The sequence below is a fragment of the Oncorhynchus kisutch genome, unplaced genomic scaffold (genome assembly GCF_002021735.2).
Source record: "Oncorhynchus kisutch isolate 150728-3 unplaced genomic scaffold, Okis_V2 scaffold3693, whole genome shotgun sequence".
NCBI classification, from domain to species: domain Eukaryota; kingdom Metazoa; phylum Chordata; class Actinopteri; order Salmoniformes; family Salmonidae; genus Oncorhynchus; species Oncorhynchus kisutch.
The window spans coordinates 247,501-262,500 of record NW_022265638.1 but is presented as its reverse complement, the minus strand read 5'-3'; the positions used below and the strand labels follow the sequence as shown (position 1 = coordinate 262,500).

The following is a 15,000-nucleotide window of genomic DNA, read 5'->3' as shown; positions in this document are numbered from 1 at the left end:
GTGTGTGTGTGTGAGTGCGAGTGTGAATGCCTTTGTGTCTCGCTGTGTGTGTGTGTGTGAGTGCGAGTGTGAATGCCTTTGTGTCTCGCTGTGTGTGTGTGTGTGTGAGTGCGAGTGTTAATGCCTTTGTGTCTCTGTGTGTGTGTGTGTGTGAGCGCGAGTGTGAATGCCTCTGCATCTCTGTGGGAGTGTGTGTGTCTCTGTGTGTGTGTGAGTGAGCGCGCATGCCTCTGTGTCTCTGTGTGTGTCTCTGTGGGTGTGTGTGTGTCTCTGTGTGTGTGAGCACGAGTGTGCATGCATCTGTGTCTCTGTGTGTGTCTCTGTGGGTGTGTGTGTGTCTCTGTGTGTGTGAGCGTGAGTGTGCATGCATCTGTGTCTCTGTGTGTGTGCGTGAATGGAGCTAACACAAATTTATTTCTGTATGAGCCCCTAGACTAGGGAATGAGGTAGACAATCTACTCTGTATGAGTCACCTAGACTAGGGAACGAGGTAGACATCTACTCTGTATGGGTCACCTAGGGAACGAGGTAGACATCTACTCTGTATGGGTCACCTAGGGAACGAGGTAGACATCTACTCTGTATGGGTCCCCTAGACTAGGGAACGAGGTAGACATCTACTCTGTATGAGTCACCTAGGGAACGAGGTAGACATCTACTCTGAATGAGTCACCTAGGGAACGAGGTAGACATCTACTCTGTATGGGTCACCTAGGGAACGAGGTAGACAATCTACTCTGTATGGGTCACCTAGGGAACGAGGTAGACATCTACTCTGTATGGGTCACCTAGGGAATGAGGTAGACATCTACTCTGTATGGGTCACCTAGGGAACGAGATAGACAATCTACTCTGTATAGGTCACCTAGGGAACGAGGTAGACATCTACTCTGTATGGGTCACCTAGGGAACGAGGTAGACAATCTACTCTGTATGGGTCACCTAGGGAACGAGGTAGACATCTACTCTGAATGAGTCACCTAGGGAACGAGGTAGACATCTACTCTGAATGAGTCACCTAGGGAACGAGGTAGACAATCTACTCTGTATGGGTCACCTAGGGAACGAGGTAGACATCTACTCTGTATGGGTCACCTAGGGAACGAGGTAGACATCTACTCTGAATGAGTCACCTAGGGAACGAGGTAGACAATCTACTCTGTATGGGTCACCTAGGGAACGAGGTAGACATCTACTCTGTATGGGTCACCTAGGGAACGAGGTAGACATCTACTCTGTATGGGTCACCTAGGGAATGAGGTAGACATCTACTCTGTATGGGTCACCTAGGGAACGAGGTAGACATCTACTCTGTATGAGTCACCTAGGGAACGAGGTAGACATCTACTCTGAATGAGTCACCTAGGGAACGAGGTAGACATCTACTCTGTATGGGTCACCTAGGGAACGAGGTAGACATCTACTCTGTATGGGTCACCTAGGGAACGAGTTAGACATCTACTCTGTATGGGTCACCTAGGGAACGAGGTAGACATCTACTCTGTATGGGTCACCTAGGGAATGAGGTAGACATCTACTCTGTATGGGTCACCTAGGGAACGAGGTAGACATCTACTCTGTATGGGTCACCTAGGGAACGAGGTAGACATCTACTCTGAATGAGTCACCTAGGGAACGAGGTAGACATCTACTCTGTATGGGTCACCTAGGGAACGAGGTAGACAATCTACTCTGTATGGGTCACCTAGGGAACGAGGTAGACAATCTACTCTGTATGGGTCACCTAGGGAACGAGGTAGACAATCTACTCTGTATGGGTCACCTAGGGAACGAGGTAGACATCTACTCTGTATGGGTCACCTAGGGAACGAGGTAGACATCTACTCTGTATGAGTCACCTAGGGAACGAGGTAGACATCTACTCTGTATGGGTCACCTAGGGAACGAGGTAGACAATCTACTCTGTATGGGTCACCTAGGGAACGAGGTAGACATCTACTCTGTATGGGTCACCTAGGGAACGAGGTAGACATCTACTCTGTATGGGTCACCTAGGGAACGAGGTAGACAATCTACTCTGTATGGGTCACCTAGGGAACGAGGTAGACAATCTACTCTGTATGGGTCACCTAGGGAACGAGGTAGACAATCTACTCTGTATGGGTCACCTAGGGAACGAGGTAGACATCTACTCTGTATGGGTCACCTAGGGAACGAGGTAGACATCTACTCTGTATGAGTCACCTAGGGAACGAGGTAGACATCTACTCTGTATGGGTCACCTAGGGAACGAGGTAGACAATCTACTCTGTATGGGTCACCTAGGGAACGAGGTAGACATCTACTCTGTATGGGTCACCTAGGGAACGAGGTAGACATCTACTCTGTATGGGTCACCTAGGGAACGAGGTAGACACCTACTCTGTATGGGTCACCTAGGGAACGAGGTAGACATCTACTCTGTATGGGTCACCTAGGGAACGAGGTAGACATCTACTCTGTATGAGTCACCTAGGGAACGAGGTAGACATCTACTCTGTATGGGTCACCTAGGGAACGAGGTAGACATCTACTCTGTATGGGTCACCTAGGGAACGAGGTAGACACCTACTCTGTATGGGTCACCTAGGGAACGAGGTAGACATCTACTCTGTATGGGTCACCTAGGGAACGAGGTAGACATCTACTCTGTATGAGTCACCTAGGGAACGAGGTAGACATCTACTCTGAATGAGTCACCTAGGGAATGAGGTAGACAATCTACTCTGTATGGGTCACCTAGGGAACGAGGTAGACACCTACTCTGTATGGGTCACCTAGGGAACGAGGTAGACATCTACTCTGTATGGGTCACCTAGGGAACGAGGTAGACATCTACTCTGTATGAGTCACCTAGGGAACGAGGTAGACATCTACTCTGAATGAGTCACCTAGGGAACGAGGTAGACAATCTACTCTGTATGGGTCACCTAGGGAACGAGGTAGACACCTACTCTGTATGGGTCACCTAGGGAACGAGGTAGACATCTACTCTGTATGGGTCACCTAGGGAACGAGGTAGACATCTACTCTGTATGAGTCACCTAGGGAACGAGGTAGACATCTACTCTGAATGAGTCACCTAGGGAACGAGGTAGACAATCTACTCTGTATGGGTCACCTAGGGAACGAGGTAGACATCTACTCTGTATGGGTCACCTAGGGAACGAGGTAGACATCTACTCTGAATGAGTCACCTAGGGAACGAGGTAGACATCTACTCTGTATGGGTCACCTAGGGAACGAGGTAGACATCTACTCTGTATGGGTCACCTAGGGAACGAGGTAGACATCTACTCTGTATGGGTCACCTAGGGAACGAGGTAGACATCTACTCTGTATGGGTCACCTAGGGAACGAGGTAGACACCTACTCTGTATGGGTCACCTAGGGAACGAGGTAGACATCTACTCTGTATGAGTCACCTAGGGAACGAGGTAGACATCTACTCTGAATGAGTCACCTAGGGAACGAGGTAGACAATCTACTCTGTATGGGTCACCTAGGGAACGAGGTAGACATCTACTCTGTATGGGTCACCTAGGGAACGAGGTAGACATCTACTCTGAATGAGTCACCTAGGGAACGAGGTAGACATCTACTCTGTATGGGTCACCTAGGGAACGAGGTAGACATCTACTCTGTATGGGTCACCTAGGGAACGAGGTAGACATCTACTCTGTATGGGTCACCTAGGGAACGAGGTAGACATCTACTCTGTATGGGTCACCTAGGGAACGAGGTAGACATCTACTCTGTATGGGTCACCTAGGGAACGAGGTAGACATCTGTTCACATTCAAGTGCTCAGCAAGAAATGGTAAAACACAACAATCACCTATTTTGATGTAGAAGAAAACACACCAATTAAAATAAAGTGTGTGTGTGTGTGTGTGTGTGTGTGTGTGTGTGTGTGTGTGTGTGTGTGTGTGTGTGTGTGTGTGTGTGTGTGTGTGTGTGTGCGTGTGTGTGTGTGTGTGTGTGTGTTGAGCGAATATAGCTTTTTGAGGGTTGGTTCGGTTTCGGTTCGATTACAAATTATTTATCACGGATATCGGGTTTCAATGTTTATCTTGTTTTATACATTAAATGCGCTATGCATTATGTGGGTTGAATGCTTTAACAACACAGAATAAAACAATGAATTAAAAGTCCCATGATGGTTGTGTCTGTCCATTACTGCTTATCATTTATTAACCATCATTTGTTCACATTACTTTAGTAAAAACTAAAATATATATTTGATGACTATTATTTAATTCCAAGTCACCATCTCATATAGGACTGCTGTCTAAGCTCTCTGACATATTCACTTCGAAGAACTAGTTAAATAGTGATTAAGGCATTTAATACCAACTATCAATCATAGATCAACTGCTTGCTATCCTTCTGGATGGCGTGTTCTCTGAGCCTCCGTGTCTCCGCACAGACCAGACAAGTTTAACCTTTTCACTCGTGAGTTCCACTTGCTTTGTGATTTGAGAGAAAACTGTAAAGGACTTGTCAAGTCATGTGTTCCGCCCACTGTAATAATTGAAGATTTGCAATATGATGAAAAGCGGTCTTTGACTTTGACTTTGTTTATTTGCGTCTTCTAGTGAATGGCATTCTGGGATTAGGGTGTTTTCGCTTGTCAAACATAAACAAACATGGCCGCCATCATAAAGAGCTGCTGTTAGATTAGCTGACACGCCGTGTAGTAGGGAGTTGTAGTTTCTGTAGAGATAAATCAGATCAGTCCTGAACTGTGCCGTGTAGTAGGGAGTTGTAGTTTCTGTAGAGATAAATCAGATCAGTCCTGAACTGTGCCGTGTAGTAGGGAGTTGTAGTTCCTGTAGAAATAAATCAGATCAACCCTGAACTGTGCCGTGTAGTAGGGAGTTGTAGTTTCTGTAGAGATAAATCAGATCAGTCCTGAACTGTGCCGTGTAGTAGGGAGTTGTAGTTTCTGTAGAAATAAATCAGCTCAATCCTGAACTGTGCCGTGTAGTAGGGAGTTGTAGTTCCTGTAGAAATAAATCAGATCAATCCTGTCTTTTTCTAAACAAGGTCACATTTCTCCCATCTACTCACCAGAGATGTCGTACAAGTCTAACTGTTAGGTCACCAATTTATGTTGTCTTTGTTGTTGTTGTTGTCAGAGCATCCTGTTATTTAGACGGGTTTAATGGAATGAGTTTGGGCTGTGGATGTGTTCCGTTTGATGCACGATGACATTTATCTTGTACAACCTGTTATTTAGACTGGTTTAATGATATTTATATTTAATAATTGATCTTTTACAATAAAAAGTGGAATTGAGGAACAAGATCTTTCTTTCCCACCAGTGAAGTTAAGTGGGAGTGCAATGGATTATGGTCGTTGTAGTTAATTACCACTTTTTCTGCTCTAAACTACGTGGCATATAGGCCTGTTGGAAACTACAACTCCCTACTACACGGCACAGTTCAGGATTGATCTGATTTATCTCTACAGGAACTACAACTCCCTACTACACGGCACAGTTCAGGATTGAGCTGATTTATTTCTACAGGAACTACAACTCCCTACTACACAGCACAGTTCAGGACTGATCTGATTTATCTCTACAGAAACTACAACTCCCTACTACACGGCACAGTTCAGGATTGATCTGATTTATCTCTACAGGAACTACAACTCCCTACTACACGGCACAGTTCAGGATTGATCTGATTTATCGACAGAAACTACAACTCCCTACTACACGGCACAGTTCAGGACTGATCTGATTTATCTCTACAGAAACTACAACTCCCTGCTACACGGCACAGTTCAGGATTGATCTGATTTATCTCTACAGGAACTACAACTCCCTACTACACGGCACAGTTCAGGACTGATCTGATTTATCTCTACAGGAACTACAACTCCCTACTACACGGCACAGTTCAGGACTGATCTGATTTATCTCTACAGAAACTACAACTCCCTACTACACGGCACAGTTCAGGATTGATCTGATTTATCTCTACAGGAACTACAACTCCCTACTACACGGCACAGTTCAGGATTGATCTGATTTATTTCTACAGGAACTACAACTCCCTACTACACGGCACAGTTCAGGACTGATCTGATTTATCTCTACAGAAACTACAACTCCCTACTACACAGCACAGTTCAGGACTGATCTGATTTATCTCTACAGAAACTACAACTCCCTACTACACGGCACAGTTCAGGATTGATCTGATTTATCTCTACAGGAACTACAACTCCCTACTACACGGCACAGTTCAGGACTGATCTGATTTATCTCTACAGGAACTACAACTCCCTACTACACGGCACAGTTCAGGATTGATCTGATTTATCTCTACAGGAACTACAACTCCCTACTACACGGCACAGTTCAGGATTGATCTGATTTATCTCTACAAGAACTACAACTCCCTACTACACGGCACAGTTCAGGACTGATCTGATTTATCTCTACAGAAACTACAACTCCCTACTACACGGCACAGTTCAGGATTGATCTGATTTATCGACAGAAACTACAACTCCCTACTACACGGCACAGTTCAGGATTGATCTGATTTATCTCTACAGAAACTACAACTCCCTACTACATGGCACAGTTCAGGTTTGACCTGATTTATCAAAAAATAACTGACATTTCACTTCATCGCTGAGCACTAGTGGGTGTGTGGGGGTGTGTGTGTGGGTGCGTGTGTGTGTGTGGGTGTGTGTGTGTGTGGGTGTGTGTGTGTGTGGGTGTGTGTGTGTGTGTGTGCATCATAGCCTGCTGAATTTCTAGTACACAACCAATTAGTGAACAACCACTACTAATACACTAAAGCAGGCATGGAGCATTCTGTGTATCATTAACTGAAATAACAAATGGTGTGTGTGTGTGTGTGTGTGTGTGTGTGTGTGTGTGTGTGTGTGTGTGTGTGTGTATATATATACGCTGTGGATTCCCTGGAATAACAAAACGCCCTGTTGTGTTTCTCTATAGATCGATACAACATTCCAACACACAGGTTTATATTTGGACAGTTAAAAAAACGGAAGATTAGAGCTTGTTTCCCCGCGGACGTAACAATATTCCCAGGAACAAAGATGGTGTGAAAGAGAACAGGAGAGGGAGAGAGAAAGAAGAGAGGGGGGGAGGAGAAAAGGTTATTGATCTCAGAGGCTGTGTACAATGAGCTGATTAAAGCTCTGCCGTGTGTGTCGGTGTGTAAACACTCCCTCCAGGCTTTCTGAGGGCGCAGAGCAGGCAGAAGAACCCTGCTGTTATTTTACTCACCGATTTCCTTCCAAACTATAAAAAGAATGTTTTAAAACTGTAGAATGTTTTAGAACTGTAGAATGCTGTAATACTGTAGAATGCTGTAATACTGTAGAATGCTTTAGAACTGTAGAATGCTTTAGAACTGTAGAATGTTTTAGAACTGTAGAATGCTTTAGAACTGTAGAATGTTTTAGAACTGTAGAATCCTTTAGAACTGTAGAATGCTTTAGAACTGTAGAATGCTTTAGAACTGTAGAATGCTTTAGAACTGTAGAATGCTTTAGAACTGTAGAATGCTTTAGAACTGTAGAATGCTTTAGAACTGTAGAATGCTTTAATACTGTAGAATGTTTTAGAACTGTAGAATGTTTTAATACTGTAGAATGTTTTAGAACTGTAGAATGCTTTAGAACTGTAGAATGTTTTAGAACTGTAGAATGCTTTAATACTGTAGAATGTTTTAGAACTGTAGAATGCTTTAATACTGTAGAATGTTTTAGAACTGTAGAATGTTTTAGAACTGTAGAATGCTTTAATACTGTAGAATGTTTTAGAACTGTAGAATGTTTTAGAACTGTAGAATGTTTTAGAACTGTAGAATGTTTTAGAACTGTAGAATGCTTTAATACTGTAGAATGTTTTAGAACTGTAGAATGCTTTAAAACTGTAGAATGCTTTAGAACAGTAGAATGTTTTAGAACTGTAGAATGCTGTAATACTGTAGAATGTTTTAGAACTGTAGAATGTTTTAGAACTGTAGAATGTTTTAGAACTGTAGAATGCTGTAATACTGTAGATTGTTTTAGAACTGTAGAATGTTTTAGAACTGTAGAATGCTTTAGAACTGTAGAATGTTTTAGAACTGTAGAATGCTGTAATACTGTAGAATGCTGTAATACTGTAGAATGCTGTAATACTGTAGAATGCTTTAGAACTGTAGAATGCTTTAGAACTGTAGAATGCTTTAGAACTGTAGAATGCTTTAATACTGTAGATTGTTTTAGAACTGTAGAATGTTTTAGAACTGTAGAATGTTTTAGAACTGTAGAATGCTTTAGAACTGTAGAATGCTGTAATACTGTAGAATGCTGTAATACTGTAGAATGCTGTAATACTGTAGAATGCTTTAGAACTGTAGAATGCTTTAGAACTGTAGAATGCTTTAGAACTGTAGAATGCTGTAATACTGTAGAATGTTTTAGAACTGTAGAATGTTTTAGAACTGTAGAATGTTTTAGAACTGTAGAATGCTGTAATACTGTAGAATGCTTTAGAACTGTAGAATGCTTTAGAACTGTAGAATGTTTTAGAACTGTAGAATGCTTTAGAACTGTAGAATGTTTTAGAACTGTAGAATGCTTTAGAACTGTAGAATGTTTTAGAACTGTAGAATGCTTTAGAACTGTAGAATGTTTTAGAACTGTAGAATGCTTTAGAACTGTAGAATGTTTTAGAACTGTAGAATGCTTTAGAACTGTAGAATGTTTTAGAACTGTAGAATGCTTTAGAACTGTAGAATGTTTTAGAACTGTAGAATGCTTTAGAACTGTAGAATGCTTTAGAACTGTAGAATGTTTTAGAACTGTAGAATGCTGTAATACTGTAGAATGCTTTAGAACTGTAGAATGCTTTAGAACTGTAGAATGTATTAGAACTGTAGAATGCTTTAAAACTGTAGAATGCTTCTCCCTGGAACTTTAACAAACACAGGTTCTGTGTTGTGTTCAGTTAGCATCACCTGGGAGGGGATTCATTTAGTTTATGAGCATCCTCATTACCTACTCTACATGCAGCAGCTACTCTTCCTGCGGTACAAACACATGACAAAGTACAGAACAGTTATAGACAAGAGAAACATAATATTTTACATAAAATGTGAAAATAAAAATACAAGGTAGAGAGCCTTCGGAATGTATTCAGATCCCTTTACTGTTTTCCACATGTTGTTCCGTTACAGCCTTATACAGAGCCTTCGGAATGTATTCAGATCCCTTTACTGTTTTCCACATGTTGTTCCGTTACAGCCTTATACAGAGCCTTCGGAATGTATTCAGATCCCTTTACTGTTTTCCACATGTTGTTCCGTTACAGCCTTATTCAGAACCTTCGGAATGTATTCAGATCCCTTTACTGTTTTCCACATGTTGTTCCGTTACAGCCTTATTCAGAACCTTCGGAATGTATTCAGATCCCTTTACTGTTTTCCACATGTTGTTCCGTTACAGCCTTATACAGAACCTTCGGAATGTATTCAGATCCCTTTACTGTTTTCCACATGTTGTTCCGTTACAGCCTTATACAGAACCTTCGGAATGTATTCAGATCCCTTTACTGTTTTCCACATGTTGTTCCGTTACAGCCTTATTCTAAAATGGATTCAATTGTTCTTTTCCCTCATCAATCTACACACAATACCCCATAAAAACAAAGCAAAACAAATTTACCTTTTTACTAATATCATTCCGACCCTTTAGTCAGTACTTTACTAAGGACTTTGTTGTACCACCCTTGGTAGTGATTACAGCATTGAGTCTTCTTGGGTATGACGCTACAAGCTTGGCACACCTGTATTTGTGTTTCTCCCATTGTTCTCTGCAGATCCTCTCAAGCTCTGTCAGGTTGGATGTGGAGCGTTGCTGCACAACTATTTTCAGGTCTCTTCAGAGATGTTCGATAGGGTTCAACTCAAGGACATTCAGAGACTTCTCTCGAAGCCACTCCTGCGTTGTCTTGGCAGTGTGCTTAGGTCCGTTGTCCTGTTGGAAGGTGAACATTCGCCCCAGTCTGAGGTCCTGAGCGCTCTGGAGCAGGTTTTCATCAAGGATCTCTCTGTACTTTGCTCCGTTCATTTTCCCTCGATCCTGACCAGTCTCCCTGCCGCTGAAAAACATCCCCACAGCATGATGCTGCCACCACCATGCTTCACCGTAGGGATGGTGCCAGGTTTCCTCCAGATGTGACGCTTGACATTGAGGCCAAAGTGTTCAATCTTGGTTTCATCAGATCAGAGAATCTTGTTTCTCATGGTCCGAGTTTTTAGGTGCCTTTTGGCAAACTCCAAGCAGGCTGACGTGCCTTTTACTGAGGAGTGGCTTCCGTCTGGCCACTCTACCATAAAGGCTTGATTTGTTGGGGGCTGCAGAGATGGTTGTCGTTCTGGAAGGTTCTCCTATCTCCACAGAGGAACTCTAGAGCTCTGTCAGAGTGACCATTAGGTTCTTGGTCACCTCCCTGACCATACATTTGAAAACCTTTCTAAAAATCTGTTTTTGCTATTTCATTATGGAGTATTGTGTGTAGATTGATTAGATAAAAAAAAAATCGAAACCATTTGAGACTAAGCTAAGTAATGTTACAAAATCTGGAAACCGTTCTGAATACTTTTCAGAAGGGGATGCAAGTTCAAATCTCCGAGCCGACAAGGTACAAATCTGTCGTTCTGCCCCTGAACAGGCAGTTATACCCACTGTTCCTAGGCCGTCATTGAAAATAGGAATTTGTTCTTAACTGACTTGCCTAGTTAAATAAAGGTAAAATAAAAATGTATACTAATAGACAACAAAAATAGTATTTACACACTTTTGACATATACAGTGGGGCAAAAAAAAGTATTTAGTCAACCACCAATTGTGCAAGTTCTCCCACTTAAAAAGATGAGAGAGGCCTGTAATTTTCATCATAGGTACACTTCAACTAAGACAGACAAAATGAGGAAAAAAATCCTGAAAATGACATTGTAGGAATTTTTATTAATTTATTTGCAAATTATGGTGGAAAATAAGTATTTGGTCAATAACAAAAGTTTATCTCAATACTTTGTTATATACCCTTTGTTGGCAATGACAGAGGTCAAATGTTTTCTGTAAGTCTTCACAAGGTTTTCACACACTGTTGCTGGTATTTTGGCCCATTCCTCCATGCAGATCTCCTCTAGAGCAGTGATGTTTTGGGGCTGTTGCTGGGCAACATGGACTTTCAACTCCCTCCAAAGATTTTCTATGGGGTTGAGATCTGGAGACTGGCTAGGGAGAACTTGCACAATTGGTGGCTGACTAAATACTTTTTTGCCCCACTGTACATATCATAGTCTTATATACGGCCCAGTTAGAATCAATCTGTGACACAATGTTTTTTAAATCTTTTTTCAAAGCTAAACTTTTTTGTTTTTTGCCCGAGTAACCTCAGGCAATTACCTGTTAGCTACAGGATAAGGCTTTTCACGCATGACAACCTGTGTGTCCTGTCCTCACAATAGATAACCCTGTTCAGAGACATGGTTCTGTTGCAGTGTTTTTACAGTGGTGACCACAGGGCCAGAAGAAAAATGTCATGACACATGACACAGTGATCCCCCATCCTCCCAGTTTATTGTTCAGACAATAGGGAAAGTCAGGTTTTTATACCATATAGAGATACATATCAGTGGGGGCTGGTGGAGAGAGAAATCAGAGGACGGGATCACTGTAATGTGTTTGATACATTTCCATTCATTCCATCGCAGCCATTTACAATGAACCTGTCCTCCAATTTAAAGTGACACCAACCTCTACTGGTACCATTCTGATTGGTTGATCAAATCAACTTTTATTTGTCACAATGAACCTGTCCTCCAATTTAAAGTGACACCAACCTCTACTGGTACCATTCTGATTGGTTGCCTAGATCAAATCAACTTTTATTTGTCACAATGAACCTGTCCTCCAATTTAAAGTGACACCAACCTCTACTGGTACCATTCTGATTGGTTGCCTAGATCAAATCAACTTTTATTTGTCACAATGAACCTGTCCTCCAATTTAAAGTGACACCAACCTCTACTGGTACCATTCTGATTGGTTGCCTAGATCAAATCAACTTTTATTTGTCACAATGAACCTGTCCTCCAATTTAAAGTGACACCAACCTCTACTGGTACCATTCTGATTGGTTGCCTAGATCAAATCAACTTTTATTTGTCACAATGAACCTGTCCTCCAATTTAAAGTGACACCAACCTCTACTGGTACCATTCTGATTGGTTGCCTAGATCAAATCAACTTTTATTTGTCACAATGAACCTGTCCTCCAATTTAAAGTGACACCAACCTCTACTGGTACCATTCTGATTGGTTGCCTAGATCAAATCAACTTTTATTTGTCACAATGAACCTGTCCTCCAATTTAAAGTGACACCAACCTCTACTGGTACCATTCTGATTGGTTGCCTAGATCAAATCAACTTATATTTGTCACAATGAACCTGTCCTCCAATTTAAAGTGACACCAACCTCTACTGGTACCATTCTGATTGGTTGCCTAGATCAAATCAACTTTTATTTGTCACAATGAACCTGTCCTCCAATTTAAAGTGACACCAACCTCTACTGGTACCATTCTGATTGGTTGATCAAATCAACTTTTATTTGTCACATGCAGATGTTAATGAGTGTAGCGAAATGCTTGTGCTTCTAGATGCAGCTTAGTGTCTTAATTCAAACCTCAGATCAATTTGATGTTGTTTTAATGGACAAACATTTTTGCTTTTCTTTCAAAAACAAAGACGTTTCTAAGTGACCCCAAAGTTTTTAACGGTAGTGTCAGTCTAACCTGCCATGCGATGAGGTCTTTCAGTGTGTGTGTGTGTGTGTCAGTCTAACCTGCCATGCGATGAGGTCTTTCAGTGTGTGTGTGTGTGTGTGTATGTGTTTCAGTCTAACCTGCCATGTGATGAGGTCTTTCAGTGTGTGTGTGTGTGTGTGTGTGTGTGTGTCAGTCTAACCTGCCATGTGATGAGGTCTTTCAGTGTGAGTGTGTGTGTGTGTGTGTGTGTGTGTTTCAGTCAGTTGGGGAGGGTGCAACACTCTACCACACTCCACAGTCCTGGAGTAGAGTGGTTTGTGTGTGTGTCAGTCTAACCTGCCATGTGATGAGGCCTTTCAGTGTGTGTGTGTGTGTGTGTCAGTCTAACCTGCCATGCGATGAGGTCTTTCAGTGTGTGTGTGTGTGTCAGTCTAACCTGCCATTCGATCAGGTCTTGCAGTGTGTGTGTGTGTCAGTCTAACCTGCCATGCGATGAGGTCTTTCAGTGTGTGTGTGTCAGTCTAACCTGCCATGCGATGAGGTCTTTCAGTTTGTCCAGTTTCTCCTGGTCCTCAGGGTGATCCCCCTGATACTTCTCTGTGAAGAATGCCTGGAGAGAGGAGAGGAGAGGAGAGAGAAGAGCGAAGAGAAGAGAGGAGAGGAGAAAGGAGAGAGGAGAGAAGAGGAGAGAGGAGAGGGGAGAGGAGAGGAGAGAGAGGAGATAGGGGAGAAGAGGAGAGAGGAGAGGGGAGAGGAGAGGAGAGAGAGGAGAGAGGGGAGGGAAGATGAGAAGGGGAGAGAGGGGGAGAGGGGAGGAGAGGATAAAGGAGAGAAGAGAAGAGGAGAGAGGGGAGAAGAGGAGAGGAGAGGAGAGGAGAGGAGAGAAGAGAAGAGGAGAGAGGAGAGGAGAGGAGAGGAGAGGAGAGGAGAGGAGAGGAGAGGAGAGGAGAGGAGAGGAGAGGAGAGGAGAGGAGAGGAGAGGAGAGGAGAGGAGAGGAGAGGAGGAGAGAGGGGAGGAGAGAGGGGAGGAGAGAAGAGGAGAGAGGAGAGAGGGGGAGAGAGGAGAGAGGGGAGGAGAGAGGAGAGGAGAGAAGAGGAGAGAGGGAGGGAAGTGAGAATAGAGAGGGGGAGAGAGGAGAGGAGAGAGAGGAGAGAAGAGGAGAGAAGAGAAAGAGGAAAGTGGATAGGAGAGGTGAGAGGGTGGGGAGAGGAGAGGGGAAGAGAGGGGGGAAGAGAGGGGGGGGAGAGGAGAGGGGAAGAGAGGGGGAAGAGAGGGGGAGAGAGGAGAGGACCAAACTACGGTTATGTTTGGTCCACAATAAATAACTAAAGCTGTATTCATGAGCTAAGTAAGGTAGCTCGTAGTTGGTGAAACCGCCCATGACGACACACACACACACACACACACACACACACACACACACACACACACACACACACACACAGTACCTTCTCGTAGTTGGTGAAACCGCCCATGACAGCGGGGTCCACGATGCCGTTGAGCAGCATGGAGAGGGGGTTGATGGGAAGGTTGGAGTCGTTCAGGTGACGCTGCACCATGTTGCTGATCTTCTCATTGGTCAGTTGCATCGTCTCCATGGCATTCTCCAATGGGCTGATCTCCTCCTGAACACAGGAAGCAGGAAGTAAAAGAAGGTTATGAGTTCTGATTAATTTCGGGTTGAGGTCCATCTGTGAGTGAGAGACATTTTAACACCAATCTACAGTCTAACAACAGGGACATTATAGGGAACGTCTACCTGAGGGGTTCTGATGTCTGAATCTCTGGGACAGACGAGTGACGACAACGGCAGAACATGTGTGGATTGTCTTGAGTAAATTACAGTTTATACATCCCCCCCCCCCCCAACCTAAATTTAGAAGGATCTGTGTGACTGCCTGGCAGGGTGACAAATCTCCAATCTGCGGTGAAAACCGAGCCTGGCTAGCCTCTTTAAGACCGGCATCAGATGGAAGGATTTACAGAGACTATGGAATCTATTCGTTCTGGATTGCTGACGTGGGAACATTGACTTTACATGTTAGTCACGATGTAACACCGAATCGTTCAGGACCTGCCCTGTTCACACCTCATCTGGTGGGACACAGACACACACTCACCTTGGAGACAGACCTGACATGGACACAAACTCACCGTGGAGACAGACCTGACACAGACAT

At 43.4% G+C, this 15,000-nt stretch overlaps 1 protein-coding gene across 1 annotated transcript in view; it reads right to left on the bottom strand.

Moving 5' to 3' along the window:
* LOC116371807 (dedicator of cytokinesis protein 1-like) overlaps window positions 1-15,000 on the bottom strand; it is a gene marked incomplete at its 5' end in the record, with an annotated part of 201,797 nt that overhangs the window by 47,389 nt on the left and 139,408 nt on the right. The window contains 2 exon segments of the mRNA XM_031820823.1: window positions 13,346-13,429; window positions 14,269-14,445. Coding sequence (XP_031676683.1) covers window positions 13,346-13,429; window positions 14,269-14,445 — 261 coding nt within the window.